The 18,544-nt window shown below is 43.6% G+C and overlaps 1 protein-coding gene across 1 annotated transcript in view; it reads right to left on the bottom strand.

The window, feature by feature from the left end:
- Positions 1-18,544, bottom strand: part of SND1 (staphylococcal nuclease and tudor domain containing 1) — a 407,329-nt gene that overhangs the window by 328,571 nt on the left and 60,214 nt on the right. Inside the window, exon 10 of the mRNA XM_035021050.1 lies at positions 17,792-17,905. Coding sequence (XP_034876941.1) covers positions 17,792-17,905 — 114 coding nt within the window. The remainder of the gene's footprint in view (positions 1-17,791; positions 17,906-18,544) is intronic.

Below are 18,544 nucleotides of genomic sequence, written 5' to 3'. Positions count from 1 at the left end.
GCACAAATTAAAGTATCTCCACTCACACTTCCTGTGCATCAGCTACAACTAACCCTGGCAGTGTGCTTCCAAAGCCCTCTACTGGCTCCTACAGCTAGCTCCCCAGGGTGTTTATCAAGTAGGAGCAGGAAGGTGGGGGTACCTGGGGTCATACAGGGCACCTCCTACAGTCAGAGACCAGTGACTCAGCTCTTCTCCCTCCAACCTCCCTAGTCTCTGAGTTTAAAAAAACAGTAAGCAGATGCAACTTTCATTTGGGGCCCTCTAATCTCCTACTGACAGAGTTCTCCCAGATACATAGCTGATCCTTAAAGAAACAGCTTTCAGTGTGGCCAGGGCTATACTGCCAGTGGCTGAGAGAACACACTGGGAGTAAGGAAATGTGCCAGGCCTCAGCTTGGGGGTGGGGGTCTGCCAACACCAAGGACTAACCTTCAGAGAAAAGACAAAAAATCATCAGAAAGAAGAAAACAAAACTGTGCATGTGAAGAGTTTACAGACTCTGAGAGGGTCTCCTGATTATGTTGTAAAAGATGGTAGCATATAAAGAGCTACTATAACTTCTGGGTTGGTGTATAAGAATATGCTCTGTGCTCCCACAGCACCCAAACAGTTTTTAGCCAATCAAGAACGCAGCAGTTTGACTGCTGAGTGACATGGAACACAGGTAGTCCACTATACCTGCGTCTGCATTTGTCAACAGCTGCCTTTTTGCCTGAAAGAGTATTTGTGATGCTGACTGTAGCTTATGGCCTCAATGATTTGAGCCTTAACTCCCTGCCTGTAAATAACACTCCACTTCTTGAGATCAACCAAGACGATGTTGCCAGTGCTCGGGTTTCCCACACGGAGCAGTAGAAGGGATCTGCAGAACCCCCATCTGTCTCATTTCCTGCCAGCCTTGAATGGGCGGCAGCCTCCACTGCAAGATGGGGCGTGGCACAGTCCTTTAAATTAGCGGGGCGCCTGGGTGACTCAGTCGTTAAGCGTCTGCCTTCAGCTCAGGTCAGGATCCCAGGGGCCTGGGATCGAGCCCGCACTGGGCTCCTGCTCTGCGGGAAGTCTGCTTCTCCCTCTCTCACTCCCCCTGCTTGTGTTCCCTCTCTTGCTGTGTCTCTCTCTGTCAAATAAATAAATAAAATCTTTTTTAATAAATAAATAAATAAATTAGCAATAGTGATTTTAATATCTGCTGGTCACCAGTGCTGTTGCTGTTTCATTAAATATAACTGTTTTACATACACTTATTTGTGGGATAATTGTTTTTAATCACAATAGGGTGCAATGTAATTGTGCCAATACTCACAAGTCCATGGCACGGTGGAAGTCACTGACAGAGCAGCTCATGGGATGAACAAATACGCAGGCTGCACTCACAAAGCTGCCACAGGAGCCTCTGTGTTCCCATTAAAGTGTCTCATCAGATCCCGGCCTGGGCAACAGAAAGGAGCAGTGGTCCCCAGGAGAAGATTTACCATCTACTCTACCCTTTATTTCAGATGCAGCAAGTTCAGCTGTTGGGGGGAGGGAGCCATTCTGGCAACAAAACACAAAGGGCCTGGATCACAGCCTGCTTCTAAATAACACAAATAGATAAGGAATTAGGTGATTAGAGAGCGTACTGCCAGTGGGGCTAAATATCAGCCCCTCTGGGAACATGTATCTTCTACTATACTACAGCCCAACTTGCCCAAGAGCTACCTCTGATCTGAATGGACCTTTTCATACTTCCTTCTTCAAGGCAAGTTTTCTGTTTGAAGAATGAAGATACAACAACTATAAAAACTGAAAATAATTTATATACACAAATATCAGTGGAAACTGATATGGTACAACCACATTTTAAAAAACTGCCCAGCCATTAAAAATCTTGTTTTGGAGGGGCACTTGGCTGGCTCAGTCGGTAGAGCAGCCAACTCTTGATCTTGGGGTCATGAGTTCGAGCCCCACACTGGGCGCGGAGATTACTGAAAAAAAAAAAAACAAAATCTTTAAAAAAAAAAAATGTTTTAGAAAATTTAAAGGCCAGTAGAGATGCTTAGCTACAAAACATAAACACAAAGAAGGTGAGAAGGTCATGAGATGTTAACAGTAGTGATGATACCTCTTGATGGTAAGATTTAGTTTGTATTTTCTTCTTTAAATTTTCCAAAACTTATCAAGTAAACATGTTTCACTTATAAGAAGGAAAAAATATTTAAGGTAGAAAATTTAGATGAAATCAGAAGCCTAAGCCATCTATCTGATGGGGTTAGTGAATGAACATTAAATAGTGAAAATAATGAAGTATATAAAAGTAAAATGCTCGCAGGGTTCAGAAACCTATACAAAAATGACTAGTGTTGAGACTCCTTAGGGTGGCTCAGTCGTTAAGCATCTGCTTTCGGCTCAGGTCATGATCCCAGGGTCCTGGGATCAAGCCCCACATCGGGCTCCCTGCTCAGCGGAAGCCTGCTTCTCCCTCTCCCACTCCCCCTGCTTGTGTTCCCTCTCTCACTGTGCCTCTCTCTCTGTCAAATAAATAAATAAAATTTAAAAAAAAAAGAGAGAGAGAGAGAATCCAATCTCTTCTCTCTTCATAGGGTTGGCCTGACTGTTCTAAACGATGAGATTACTGCCAGGAAAACTTCATAGAGGAGACAAGAACATTGAGAACAATGTTCAAGAACAAGAACACCCACTTTTCTGATGCTAAACACCCATTTGAAGTATAAATTAGAATCTCTCAATATAAATTATGGTACCTCCAAAATGGTTGCAGGAAATATTTTAATTTGTAAAAATACATTGAAGTAAGAAAGCTTGTGTTACAAAGACAACCAGGAGCAGCTTTTGGTTGGGGAAGAAATCCTGAGAAATAGGAGGGTGGAGAGAAGCCCCTGCAGCAGTGCATAAGGGAGAGGGTCACTAACCTGGACCCAGCAACATGAAAGTCCATGGGGCACATTTGGAGACATGTGAAACAGACCTCTGTCAGAATCCTAGATCTTCCACTTACCAGAGAAAAAGCCTTGGGCAAAACTCTTCTCTTCCCAAGCCTCTGTTTATCTATCTATCGAACAGGGATGGGAATGGAGACAATATGCACCCTGTCCCGGGGTCTCACCCTCTGCCTGGCCACATAAGCACCCAGGCACCTCAGCCTTCCTCAGTATCCAGCAACCCCTTTCACTTCGATTCTGTAAATAATAAACCAACTCCCTCCATAAGAAAGAGAACACTCTCACCCTCAGAACTTTCTGGTCTGTCTGGCAGCTGGACTTTGCATCACAAATTAATAAATCTACAAACGGACTTTTAAATCACATCTTTGTGAGTTCACCTAGTCCACATCAGTTAACCAGTCCGACAGACAGCATTTCACAGCCTATAAAGCTCAGAGCTGCCCTACAAAGCAGCTAAGCTGAGCAGAAGACCTTCTGTAAGGCCTTAAAAAATGGACAAGCCTTCCTCCTCCCTCCCCCAACACTAAACCTACACAACGTACTGCTGTGCACCTGTCACGACTCAGAAGGCACTCTACCCTTTTGCTGTGCTGTATCCCGAACCATGATCAATCTCTGGCTCCTCTGAAGCATCTGTATTTTCTTCCAGCGATTCAAGGGCTACACGCACGTGCCCAAGGCAAGCGCATTCTGTATCCTGGACCCTCTTCACCTTACCAAGTTAATATAATGGCACAAGGGCGCCTGGGTGGCTCAGTCGTTAAACATCTGCCTTTGGCTCAGGTCATGATCCCAGGGTCCTGGGATCGAGCCCCGCATCGGACTCCCTACTCAGCGGGGAGTCTGCTTCTCCCTCTCCCACTCCCCCTGCTTGTGCTCTGTCAAATAAATAAATAATTTTTTTTTAATATAATGGCACATGAAGTGTGATGTGTGACCCAGATCTAACAAGGCACCACTTCATAAATCTTTTCACTTTTTATCATGAAATTCACCCAGAAACTGTGAACAGGCCCCACCTAAACTAAACATCAGCTCAAATCATATATAATAAACCCCAAGAAACTCCCCTATTCCCTCAGAGAGCCCTGTTCTCTGAAGCAGATAAGTGTCTTCAGGCAAAACTCTATCTCCTTTCACTGGAATCCTCAGGAGATGTTCTAAGTAAGAATGGATACGTCTGGTTTGCCCTTGGCTCTGAGACCTGGAGGAAGAAAAGCTCATACAGGAAATAGCAGAGATGTTACTGCGTCTAAGTCTGGCTCCAGGAAGAAAAATGATATTCTCGAGCCCAAAATTCTGGACAGCCAGCCTTGGTAAAGCCCCACCTACCTACTGCTAGGAACAACAATCTAGAACAGTAGCCTCAAGCGGAAGTACAATGGAAACCCCTGGCAAGTGTGAAGAATGAACCTACCAGGCTCTAACCACAGAGATTCTAACACAAGTAGCTTACAAAGCACACCCTAAGAAAAACTGACTCTGCTTCTATTCCAGGAGAAATGCTCTCACCTGGATTTCACTGCAAGAGTCAGAGGGGCACAAACCTTTGTATCTGAGCTAGGGCTTAGAGGAAGGAGGGAGGAAGGGAATCCAGGAGGAGGGCAGTGGCAGGACCCTATACACATTGCAAGTTGGCTGTTCAATCAAAAGATAGGGCATCAAAAGTGATCCACTTACTCTTTGTCCTTGGAGCAGTCCTGTGCAAACCCAGAACGCCAGAGCTCATTTGTAGCAAATGCGAAGCAACAGTATTAGCAGCCATATTTGCAGTGAACAATCAAATGATTTGCCCCTTACAGAACTTCCCATTAGGGGATACCTTTGAACCACACGCACAAGCATCATTTGCCTAGCAGGGCATGGGACAGATGCAGAAAAGGTATGTCCCAGGGTCAAATAGCCACCAGAAAGAGCAAGGAGTCCCTGCTCCCCAGCTTCTGAACTCAAGTCACTTCAGGATCACCACGATGCTGTAAGATATACAAGCATGAGGATGGGAGAGTCGAAAACTGCTTCCTTAGATTGTACATCCTCAAGTCTCCTGCTGCATTAAGCTCAATGACCTCTACTACCATGCAGGACTCTACATCCCTGGATTAGCCATGGTAGGAGATGACAACCGGGCAGAAAAGACACACTCACTGTGGAGTTAGGGTAAAAGAAAAAAAGGGGAAGAAAACTATTTTCTTAGTTCTTTGCCCCCTCTCATTACCCCTGCCCACCACCAAAGATACTAATAATGAGTAGCAAGCTAAAGAGAGGGAAAGGTGTAAAGATGGCAGTGAAAGAGGGAGCAAGAAAGCAGCTGGAAAAAGTATTTGAAGCTGCAATCGTCTAAGGCCTGTTTTCTCCCACAGGCACCATGGACGAAGTGGAGTTCTAAAACCTTCTACCACTAGTTATAAATAGCAAGGATAACACTGACATCACAAATGACAAAGATTCCCTCCAGACCAAACTCTACTCAGGCTAGGGACGCCTGGGTGGCTCAGTCAGTTAAGCGTCTGCCTTCGGCTCAGGTTATGATCCCGGGGTCCTGGGATCGAGTCCCGCATCGGGCTCCCTGCTCCTTGGGAGCCTGCTTCTCCCTCTGCCTCTGTCTCTCTCTCTCTCTCTCTCTCTGTCTCTCATGAATAAATAAATAAAAAATTTTTAAAAAAAGAAGGAAAAAAAAAAAAAAAACTCTACTCAGGCTCTTCTGAACCCCTTGCTCAACTATGCCCTGACTTTTGGGCACTATGTTCATCTCTGCACTGTCCAATTCTGACAAGAATCCTGCTAAATCAGTTTGGCCCAAATTCCCCACCCCTGGTATCTGATTACTCTTGATATCTGATTGGGTTCCTCATCCTCCACCACCCCACCTCATACCCTGCTCCTTGTCTTTCCTGTACTCACAACCCAAGCTCTCTTCCCCACTTCAAAACCCCACCGTGGGTCCCTACACCTGTCACAGTGGTGACAAAACAGGTGTACTTACTGTTCTTCGGCAAGTGTCATAAATAACATTTTAACACAAGCCAAAAAAAGGAAAACCCTGCCCTACTGCAAGCACACTGTACAGGCTTAAGCACTCTCCTAAAGGCAAAGACTCTACTGCAATGCCTGAGGCACCTTCTTCAAATTAATATCAGCTATAGATTTAGAGATCTGGCCAATGAAGGTATCAACTTATATAAATTCTAGGAGCAGAAGAATATTGGCCTGGCTTAAATTGAGCAAATGTAGTTTTCCAGAACATAAAATTACATTTTATAAGCAGCTTAAATGTGGTTATCCAAGAAAACGAGAACAATCCAATTGGTTGCTGTCAATGTCTTTAGTGAATTCAGGTTAAAGGTGCCACTCCTGGGGTGCCTGGGTGGCTCAGTCAGTTAAGTGTCTGACTCTGGGTTTCAGCTAAGGTCATGATTTCAGGGTCATGAGATCAAGCCCCACACTGGGCTCTGAGCTCAGCACGAGTCTGCTGGAGATTCTCTCCCTCTCCCTCCCCCTCAGCTCACACACATGCGCAAGCTCTAAATCAAATCTTTTTAAAAAAATTTAAAAATAATTAAAAAAAAAAAAAAAAGGTTCCACTCCCAGCTAGACCCAAAGCAAGGCAGCTAAAGGGCAACAGTGAACAGGGAACTTCCATAATGCTAAGCATTCGTCTGCAGACTCATGCAGCAGCCAAAACATAGCACAGAGAATTTCAGAGCAATATTCAAGACCAGGGGGATAGAGTAAGGTGTGCAGTAACCGGAGACAGGATGACCAAACTGCATGTGCCAAAGTGACTTCATTCAAACCAAAGTCACAAACTCCCTCTCTGTACTTCAGGGGAGGGGTAGGAGAGGGGAATGGTGGAGACAACTGAAAGAAATCGGAATGAAAACTAAAGCAGCAGAGGTACAAATCAATACTCTTACCGTTCAGATACTTTAGAAATACTTTCAAGTCAAAACGCAAAAGCAGACAAACAAAAGAACAGGCAGCAGCCTGTATTAAAAGTTTTGAGAACCCTGAGGTGGGGAAGATACTGCGCCTGAGGGGAAAGGAGCAGCATCAGGCCACAAGTCTCCAGGGCCACCAGCTCGGAGGTGGGAACAGCAGCAAGGGGAGAGCATGTTTCCACCTGAACACATTCAGTTCCGTTCCAGGACAGAGATCTTAACACCATCAGCTTCTGCCCTCGGAATTCACTTCTCGCGGGGTAATGAGGGTAAGAGATGAAAGGCTGTAGGATTTTTACGCTGAATTTTCAGTTTGTCAAGTTCCATCTACCACGTCAGATACCTGGGACTAATCTGTATCTTTTAGGATAGAGACATCTCTCTAACAGAGCTCCAATGACTATTCTCTACCTGCTGTATTTTATGGATATCTAATAATAACATGGATAATAACATTTCCACTGTGGAAAATACAAGTACAGAGATTCCTGAAAAAAATTAAAAATAGAATTGCCATATGATCCAGTAATTACACTACTGGGTATTTACCCAAAGAGAACAAAAACACTAATTTGAAAAGATATATGCACCCCTATGTTTATTGCAGCATTATTTGCAATAGCGAAGATATGGAAGCAGCCCAAGTGTCCATCCACAGATGAATAAAGTGGTAATATATATACACAATGGAATATTATTCAGCCATAAGAATGAAATCTTGCCATGTGCAACAACATGGATGGAGCTAGAGAGTATAATGCTAAGTGAAATAAGCCACTCAGAGAAAGATACATACCATATGATCTCACTCACATGTAGAATTTAAAAAACAAAAGAACAAAGAAAGAACAAAAAAACACAAGAGACTCTTCAATACAGAGAACAAAGTGGTAGTTGCCAGAGGGAGGTGGGTGGGGGAATGGGACAAAGAGATGATGGGGATTAAGGATATACTTATCTTGATGAGCACTGAGCAATGTATAGAATTGTCAAATCATTATATTATACACCTGAAACTATGTTAATTATACTTAAATTAAAAAAATAACTACATGGAGCCCAAAGCAAGGCAGCTAAAGGGCAACAGTGAACAGGGAACTTCCACAATGCTGGAAGCAGCTTAATGGTTTCTCAATTGCGAAGCTTACATTTTTCTGAACTCTGGTATTACTGAGTCCAAGCACCTCCAGAATAACTATAACTTGGTACATAAACAGGAATGTCTAGACTGAAAGAACCATTCACTCCTCTGACAGAAGAGGCCTGGCAGGGGGTGGGGGAAGGGGATCAAGCCAAAACCCTTTAACAGTGAGGAGGCGGCACCACAACGCAATCTGCGAAGGCAAGACAGAGTCTGGCCCAAGTGGAGGGAAGAACCCTGGATGTTTTGCTGGGGAAAATGCTGAGCTGTTAGTTCAATACACACTGAAAGGAACAGCAAAGGGCTGAGATAACTTCTTTCTCCTCTATAAGAAATAAATAAAATAAACTGCTTCGAGTGATGTCAGGTCTCCCTCTTCTTAAAGTACAAACTGGCTTAATACTCCTGGTTCTCCCAGTGGCCAAAACCAGCAAATGGAGCAACCTGCCAGTTCTCCCATGCAGGACACAGTGTGCTCACGCACAGCAGCTGCACTAAGAGGGTCCAGTAAGAATAGGGCCGGCCGTACACAACACACCCCTACCTGTAGGGACCAGCCTCCACACAGAGCCTGAGGGAGCAGGCAGGCTGTGGAGGGAGCCCTGGGCATTCGGCACATCAGCAACCCTTCTGCAGAGATCCACCTACGGCTTCTGCATGGCAGTGTTTCTAAAACAAGCCCCTCCAGCTGGATAAGCAGATGCTAAAGGCAGCTCCATATGAAAAAGAATGTGGCTTTCTCCTAATTCCAGACCACCTTACAAAAGACAACTGCACATAAAAAAAAGTCAAATCTTCCTACGAGCCTCCCTAGTAATAATGAGAAAAATGTCCTAGGAATGGTAGAGCTACAGACTCAGAGTCAAGTGTTGGTGTATTCTGCCCATCCCTCAGTCCCAAATTATGAACAAGGAGTAAAAGACAGCCAGTGAGAATGAAATGAGCCATTACCCAACAAACATTGAGTATCAACTATGTGCTAGGAAGGGAGCTAGCAATAGATGTGAAGAAATGAGGAATCTACTTGACCCAGAAAAACCTAACTTGGGTAAGGAAGTGGGGTGGGTAGGGGTGGGAGGGTAGGGAAGGGAGGGAAAAAGCATTTTAAAGCAGAAACTAGAAACTACAGGCATCCCTTATGTGGGTTATCAAAAAATCAGCAGGACAGCAGAAGGACCCAAATTCTGGGACCCAAGTCTGAACGCAAAGATGCAGCAGATGCGCACATAAAGATAATTTCCACTTAGCCTAAGGACCCAACGTATTTAAACAAGGATGAAGGAGAGCATATTAACTGGCTTCTCTCTCTACAGAGATCCTCCTGTCAAACAGCAATGCACCACGGTGGCCACCAACACAACACTGAACCAGGCAAAGGCATTTGTAGCCAAAACCACACTGTTCTCACACTCGATGGTGAAATGAAGGCCTATGAAATGTGAACAACTCATGAAGTGGCCAGAGATTTTCAAAGAAGGGCCGAAATAAAAAGTGACATCAAAAATATGCCTAAGCAATAGACCTGTCATTTACTAGGAAAAAAAACAAGCATCTGTGTCCTTCAGCTTCCCCTTCTAGTCTCCGTTCTGAAAAGCCTTTTCCAAAGCAGTGACATGAAATGATGCTTCTTCCTCCATAATCTATCATCCGGTCTGAAGTCCACCTTGTGATCACAACACACTCCAATTGGTCAGGATTAGAGATTCGGTTTCTAAAATTATAAAACACTTTCCTAATAAAAATAACTTCCCAGATCCATAGCACCTATAATACATGAGGATCTTAAATGTTTGGTTTTTGAACCGAATGAAATTTCCCTAGTAAAAAGCTAATTCGCCCACCAAGGAATGAAACCTACAGCCCTGGCCTGCAGAAGTAGAAAGCACTGATGACTGCACTAAACTTGCCTTGAATATAAATATTATGCAAAAAAAAAAAGGGAGGGGGGTAATTTATCTAACCAGTGTAGGTAGCTCTGCAATCAGTATCTCATAAATAAAAAGAGAAAGATGAAGGGAAAGCTCTCTAATTGATTTTAAAATTAGTTCCAAGCAAAGAAATAATCTGACAGGCAACAAGGTCGACAACAGTAAAAAAAAAAATATATAGCCCTTGGGGAAAAAGCGCACCTAAAAACTCCAATAAATCAAGACACCTGGACTGCCATGAAGGAAGGTTATCTGGGAAAGCCTAAATAAGTAGAAAGTCAATTGGGGACCGACTGCAACATCACTTAAAATCCTGAAATTAACCCCTCTGGTGGACTGAACCCAATCCATATTGTGCTAATGGAATGCCATTATGAGGAAAACCAACGCTCAGAGAGGGGCAGGACTAGACAACCCACCTGCAGGACTAGACTGAAACTTGGGAGTGGAGAAGAGGAAGTGCCTATAGAAAAAGGAAGCCATGTGTGACCTAGCCATCAAAACAAGCAATCCAATTAGGAAGGAGAAAAAACAGGAGTGCAAACAATCCCTCCCGGAACCTTTCAACACCAGGACACACTGCCTCAAGTTGGAATGACCATCAGCAGCAGTCAAGGAGATGAGCAATGGATAGGGTAAAAATACAATCTATGCTCAAAAGCAATCTATGCATTAGGTCTTAAGCCCCAGCATATATTTTGATGTAAACATTAAATGCCTACTGTATTCACAGCATTCTGCAAGATTCTGAAAGAGAGGCGATATGAAGCTGAGAAAATCATTTCCGCTCCGGCCCCCAGTGGAGTTTAGGCTTCATAATGGAAAGCAGGCTGGACATCAATAAACAGTACAGGATGATACAGAGAAGGGAAAGACTATGTGTATGGAAATCTCTGGCCTAAAGGAGCTTTCAAGAACCAGGGCAAGAAAGACTGTTACCTCCGCACAACAGCTATGGTAAATGGTCACAGGATAGTAAATATGATGGTGCTGTCAGCTCTGGAAACAACAGAGAATTACTGCAGCTCACAGGACTAAAAAGAGACAAGAAATATGAACACACCAGCACCTGGAAGATTTAGATAAACTGAAAATACAGAACTGTGTAATAGTGATGATTAAATGAAGAGAGAAGAAAGAGAAGAAGATGGATTGAAAGAGGTAAATGCATATGGTTCGGGGAAGGATTAAGCGCCAGGCCCCATGAGATTGTTAAAATCCCACAAAAATTATTGGACGGGGATAGGCAAAATCATGAGAAAGGGGATACATTAACTAAAGGAAACAAAAGAAAATATAATTTGTAATAGGGAGAAGAAAGTAAATCAAAGGGAAATAGATAGGCAATTGCTGTCTTTTCCCAGCTATAATTCACTTACAAAGATCAGTGGAATGTATATTTTAAGGAACCCTGCTATCTACCCAGATACCAAATGTCTTGACCTCACAAAAAGTCAGGCTTGCCCCCCAGTGCCCTCCCCAGCAGAGGAACAGAAATTAATCTTTTAAAAATGACAGAGTACGTACATCCTGAATCTTAAATAGATGAGCTAAGACCCACCCACAGTCTCCGAATGGTAATTTTTTTCAGTCCTCTAACAAAGGAGGTTTCGAGTGTTCTTCTCAAAAATGCCCAGATCAAACAAATCGGAAACCGGTACAGAAGGCCTCTGCCAGCGCTCTGACATATTCTGCGTCTTTTGATCACATTGCTGCAGTCCCCAAGTCTCTCCATTGGAAACCGGTGAAATGCTATATCCATTTCAAAGAGCTTTTGCTTTTCTCCAAGGTCCTTAATGCCAAGCTGGAGTCCCGCTCTAATTTGCTATTTGCCTTATGCTCCCAGTCCCAAGCACGAGATCACAGGCAGTGGGTTTATTGGTTTGCCCTGGCTTCACTTAGGGACTGCAGCCCCACAGCTCTCTGCTGGTATGCATGTCAGTAGCAGCGTCGTCTGCTTTAGGGTCCAGAGGGACCAGTCATCTTGCTTTCAGAAACCTCAACTGAAGGGAATAGGTTGAGAACCGCTTTTAATCGTGTCTAAATGGCAAAGCACCCTGGGGCCCTATATAACAAACGGAGTTATTAGCACCCGAAACTGCCTGCCTCTGAGAAAAAGCCCTTCGGAATCCCAGGGCATCACTAACAGGCCTACCTACGGCTTGTCTGCCATGACTGCCTACAGAGGAGAGACCTTGTGGGGTAGGGCCTGAGAAACAAACACCTCCCAAGAAAGGCAGCAAGGACACTGGGAGATTAGGCAGATTACAGCTTGAACAAAACTGATCCTCCGGTGCCCACATCTGAATATTTAGAGGCCTGCCATGGAAGAACGTTTATGTGTTTGTGTTAAGTTCCACAGGGAGGAGGGTGAAAGACAGGGTGACGGAATCAAATAGAAGCTGAAAGCATGGGGCTGCGAGGTCAGGGGAAAGGCTCCACCTTCAGGTTTCCAGACTTCCCAGAGGCCTAAGCTGAAGGCGTGTGTGGGTTAGACAGGGAGCGTGGTGGTGGGGATGGAGAAAAGGAGGAGGGTGGGGAGAGGAATAGAGAGGATCTATGGATAGAGGAGTTTGAGGAAGAAGGCCCTGTAGCTGAAAGCAAACTTTCTACACTTAACACCAAGGGGTTGGGTAAATTCTGTACCTTTTTCAAGGTAAATTCCAGCTCTATATCTTTGCCCACTACAATGGCACTGCACAGGCTGAACTCGCTTCATGGGAGAGTAAGTCAGCCCCTCCATCAGATGCCAGAGGGGCTATATACCCTTTGTCATTAACACTCCCAAGTGTGACATGAAGCCATGGCAGCCCTAAAGACTAGAAGCACTAGGTTTTCCAGTCTCAAATCAAAGCCAAATGCTCTCTGGGAAGTTCTGAGATTGCACAATGTGGTGTCTCCTCTAAGGCAGTAGCTCAGAAAACCCACAGCCTTTCTCCAACACTTAGCACTTGTTTCTTTGTGGCAAATAACTGCCTCAAACAAACTACAGTATACCTTTATCCTCAGGGTTTCAGGTCCTCAGGAACATCACACGTCAGTGTCCAAAATGGCACTCAGCCTGAAGGAATTAAGATCTCCAAGGAATTGCCACTGGATTCACCCTGAATAATCCAGAAGCATGATACCACAGAAACAGAATCAACAGCATCAGACATCCGACTGTAATCTTTGAGGGAAGTATTACACATCTTTGCTTTTAACTCTGTCACACTTCCCAGCAACAAATCCAGCTCTAACCAAAATCTGAGAGTAATGGCTACCCATGAATTCCTAGATATTATTGGAAAGCAGCTGCCTAGGATGAAAACAGCTCCTTTGATCATGCTGTTTTGTCCAGAGCCCTTCCTCTGGCTGCATTACAAAGTAACCAAAAAAGAGGAGTGGAAGTATACAGTTAGCCTTGGGCAAAACAACCTCGCCTTCATGTATAATTTAAGAGAAAAGAACTTGTCTCTGTGTTCAAAAAAGGAAAATCCAATTTGCCCAACTATCCCCACAATGTAGAAATGTCTCAGAAGATCTACATAAGTTGATGACAGGTCATTAGAGTTTTTAGGGTTTGGGGAAGATAAACATTAGAGGAACCTCCCCTTCCTTACTTGAAGGGCAAACCCCATGGGGTCGTCATCTGAGAGCTTGTAGGGAGGCCTAGGCCGCAGCAGGAGTCAAACCCGCCATCTGCCTGCCCTTGAGGAAGCTCAGGCAAAGACTTTCCCTTCCCTCTTCCCCTACTCCTCCAGTTCCTGAACCTGCAACCTTCTCCCACTCTGCTTCAACACCAGAAACCGTCAGATTAGCGGTTTCCCTGTTTCGAAGTCAATGATCTCCAGAAGCAGAAGAAAATCTCTCTGTGTCTCACCCAAGGCCCTCCACAGTCCATTCGTCATCTCCAAACAATCCTCAAGCACCCCACATTTCTGTAGCTACCAGACCATTCCAATTCCTGAAATACACCCAACATTTTCACCGGAGAGTAATTAGCCCTGTTCTAACTACGACAGCCACATATTCTTGTGCACAAGGGCACTGGCCAAGGGGACAGAGGCTGAATGGGAGCTGAAATGCAGCCACCATTCTGCTTGCCAAGCCACGTGCCCTGACAAGAGGCTGCCTGGAAGAAGGGGATTCCCTCTCTAATTTGCACAAGGGAGCCACATGAGCTAATAGAGGCCCCAGCCCCAACATCTATGCCTTGGGTACTTGACTGGACTCCCCCTGTAGTTACAAGAATGGTTTTTAATATTCTTTACTATATACCAACCAAAGACTCCAAGGAGAAGCTTGCTTTCCCAGTCATTACATACATATAGTTACGGCCTCACTGGGATTCCCAAGTGATTTTTATTCCTACACCCATATTGTGGATCTCTGATAACTTTAAGGTAAGCAGAGAGCAGAGTTCTGGGGAATTCTTTAAGTAGAAAGGCAAACACTCTGAATCCTCCTGTATAAAGACTGCAAAAGCAACATCCCAAGTTCTCCTTCAGTACTCCATTCACCCCCAGGCCCTTGGTCAACTGGGGCTTAGCAAAACAAAGCTGAGAACTCCTTCCTGCAGATGAGTTTTCATCTAGCATGATCTTCTCTTATAAATGCAAATTACTTTCATGTTTTGTAAATGCAAGCCACCAACGCAAGAGTACTCAAATCCAAACATGCCATTCCCTAGTTTAAAATTCCTCACACAAAAATCTAAAAGTATGGCACACATTTTCAGCATGTGGCCCCTGTTCTAACTCCCAAGACCATTTCTTACTACTCCCTAGCATTAACTACTCTCTATTCCAGTCATACAAAATACCCCAAGAGTCTCTCTCTTTAAAAGTATCCTGAGATATTCACAGGACATGCGTGATCTGGCCCTGCCTACATCATACCACTAACGCACTATCCACAGTGGCCATCCATTCCCTCTTCCCAAATTCACCCAACTCGTCATTACTGCTGTCTCAGTCAGAAACTGTCTTCTCCCCACATTTTACCTAGCTCAGTCCTAGTCACCCCGAGGCTTTACATGTCACTTCCTCCGAGAAGCCTTCCCAGATTATACATTCTTATAAACTCTAAACTTTTCTTTCATAAGACTTCAAATAAATGAAATTACTCATGTATTTCCCCTACTAGGTTCTAAAGTTCCATGAGGATGATTCCATGAAAGTTTATTGCCTGCTGCATCCCCAGCATAGTATCTGGTGCAAAGTAGATACCCAGTAAATACTTATCAATGATGACAAACCCAAACCCATTCATGTTAATTTCTAAACCTATCCTGTCCATTACAGAAGTCACCACCAACAGGAGGCTGTTGAGCTCCAGAAATACACTAGAACAAACTGAAATGTGTTCCAAGTATAAAACATACACCAGATTTCAAAGACTTAGTAAAAATCAAATTAAGTAAAACATCTCGTTTACTTTTTACATTCATTAAATGTTGAAATGAGGGGCACCTGGGTGGCTCAGGCGGTTGAGCATCTAATTCTTGATTTTGGTTTAGATCATGATCTCAGGGTTGTGAGATTGAGCCCTGCTTCAGGCTCCGTGCTCAGTGGGGAGTTAGCTTGAGATTCTCTCCCTCTCCCCCTCTCCCTGCCTATGCTGGCGCACACGTGGGCATACTCACTCTCTAAAATAAATAAATCTTTTTTTAAAAATGTTGAAATGATACTGTTTGGGATATATTAGGTAAAATATAATGTATTAAAATTGATGTTTTTAATATAACTACTAGGCAATTTTCAATAACAAATATAGCTCATATTTGTGGCTTGCATTATAGACCTATGGAGCATTGCTGGTCTAGGAGTGCCCTTTCTTCCATCTGCCAGCTTCTCATCAGTGAACACTCAAGAGGTATGCTAGTTGCTCCTAGGGAGACTTCCCTGAGTGCCCACTGTAACTGGGTTCTTCACGGCACCCTCCACCATTGTGCTCAAAGTACATTATGTTAACTTAGTTCTTATGTGACTGCCTCATTAAAATCTTTCAAAGGAATTTAAGAAATAAGAAAAATCATGACTCCCTTCACCTAAGCCATATATTATAGACTCTTGCAGCTGAGCCTTACTTCAAACTTTCTTAAAATGGAGTAAGATCTCAGAAGTGAACAGAAGTTAAAAATAAAATAAAAAAATAGATGACTTACCTTGGTAAAGAACAAGGAATTCCATAAACAGGATCCTGCCTAAACTAGGGAATATATTCCAACAATTTCCCATTATCTACTAGGCTAGGGGAAAAATCCATCCATCACCCCTTGAGGAGTTCCAAAGGGTCCTGAAAAACTAAAAATTCTCAGCAGTAGTTCCTACTCCTCCTGAAAACCTGCTATTCACCCTACCTAAGCGACAGCACCCCCACCCTCCCTAAAAACTGCTTGAAATTCAGCTACATAGTCTACATTAACATAATGCTTTGGCCAATGATGCAGGCACAAAAATTAACGTTCAAGAATTTCAAAGTTGTGGTTGCTGTGGGAACCTTAATTCCAACTGCATGGCACAGATGCGAATCGTGGAGTACTCCCAATACTGATAAAATTGGAGATGTCTATTTACTCTGTGCAATGAGGCACAGCTACAGTTACTGAGAGAACCTTATTTTGGCATTTCTAGGCTTTCATGCATTTAAATTCTCAACCTTACCACAATACCATTTGCCGCATTAAACTGCCTCGGGGCGGGGGGGGGGGGGGGGCGGCGGCGTAGAGAATGAACTGATTGGCCAGACATTCAAAGAATCCATCCTGTATATGTTTCTTATGCACGATCTGATTCAAAAGACAATCATGATATTTTTACTTTACTCTTATGGGCTGTCTGTAAACTCTCATGCAAATGGAAACAGGGCATGAATTTCAACTTGTAAATGCACCAAGACATGTGTACGTGCAAAACATCAGAAAAGCAAATTTCCTGTCTTTAGAACTACAAAAGGGATAAATTAAAGCACAGAGCACTAATGTCAACCACGCTGTGCTTAATTTCTGAAAACTAGCCAAACACCTGCGTGTGACACCGGCTCTCACAGTGGACCCAGTTCTATAACCAGTTCCACACTGTAATGATCCGAGGGTAAAAAATAAGAGTTGGAAAGAGGTCTTTGTAAAAACAAGATAGAACCAAACAAACAAAGTCAAGAAAAACTTCAATCCCTATCTCCAACCTCTCATAACAATGGAAAGAAAAGGCCCAGAAAATGTAAAACAAAACTGCCTGCAAACTACCAACTCCCATAGTTTTCATCCTAAGCATTTCTCAAAAATGACATTCCCCAATCATACATACTGGTTAGGCAAGCACCTTTGCTGCCAAAAGATCCAACAACTAGCTCAAAAACGGGGTAACTAATAATTACAGTTACCACTTGCAACAGATTAAACAAGAGGCCCCAGAGTATATGTATAACAAGATTCATTTCTTCCTTGAACAAAACATACAGAACTGGCCTTATAAAACGACCAGGCCTTATAATCATGCACGTGAGATACAGATACTTCTCCTCTCCTTACTCTCAGAGAAGTAAAATCTTGTTAATAAATAAAACTTAACCATTGCTCTTAACCACTGCCCACCCATCCCCACCCTAACTCCTCTCAAACCCCTTAGGGAGGAATGCCAGCAACGCCCGCCTAAAACAAAGCAGAGCAGTGAGTGTGGTTCAGGAGAAACTGACACCTGCCCAACGACAGCCAGGATGCAGACATTAGGAAACAATACTCTGGAGATTTAAAATACTGTCTTTTAGCATTCTCACACATATGTACCATGTTTAAGTATTCTCTGGCATCTTCCCTTTGGTTTTTGAAAAGAGGCTCCACTGCCTCTCTATTCTCACCTGCGTGTTCTCCCCTTCCAGCCTCGGTGGTCGGATACTGGACAGGTGGATGGTCTTGTAGTCACCAGAGTTCAGTTTCACGACAATGGCATCTGCATTCAGCACCTGCATCACCTGTGGGCAAAAGGCAAAAACGCTTAAACCTGCTCCAATGGGCCAGATCTCACAGCACACATGGTAAGGAGCAAGGCCCACCACAGTCATAGGAAGAAAAGTCAGTAGCCATTTGGGGGTAGATCCAATATCATCCTTCACAGTGCAATGATGTTGGAGAAAACAATGCTATAATTATCAGTCCCCAAAGACCTTATTATGATTTCTCAATGAAGCAGAATCTATATCATTCACAAAAATTATCTTTTTTATCTTTTGCCCTGACCAAAACTTGCAGTTAACTACAAAGCTTACTGGAAATCTAGTCTCTGTGTTATTCAAGATATTCCTTGAAACAGGTTCTAAACTAATATCAAATCTGTATCTCAATGTGAATCTAGGAGAAGAGGCAAGGGCTGGATTAGAAGATATCAGCACTAGATAAGAACCAAAACAGGATGCTCCAAAAGAGAGCAGAAAAATCAAAGACAAGTGAAAGGCAAAAAGAATTGTCTTCACAGTGTGGGAAAGGAGAGGCTCACCTGTTAATCTCAGGGCAGAAACATTAAATTGCTAAGATACTACTTCAACTACTCGGAAAGCCAACTTTTCAGAGCACTACTATGGGCAACTTTGGTTTTTTTTTTGTTTTTTTTTTTT

Source organism: Mirounga leonina, unplaced genomic scaffold (assembly GCF_011800145.1).
Source record: "Mirounga leonina isolate KUSES-001 unplaced genomic scaffold, KU_Mleo_1.0 Mir_174, whole genome shotgun sequence".
Lineage (NCBI taxonomy): Eukaryota > Metazoa > Chordata > Mammalia > Carnivora > Phocidae > Mirounga > Mirounga leonina.
The sequence above is the reverse complement of the archived record's forward strand: the minus strand, read 5'-3'. Positions and strand labels throughout refer to the sequence as shown.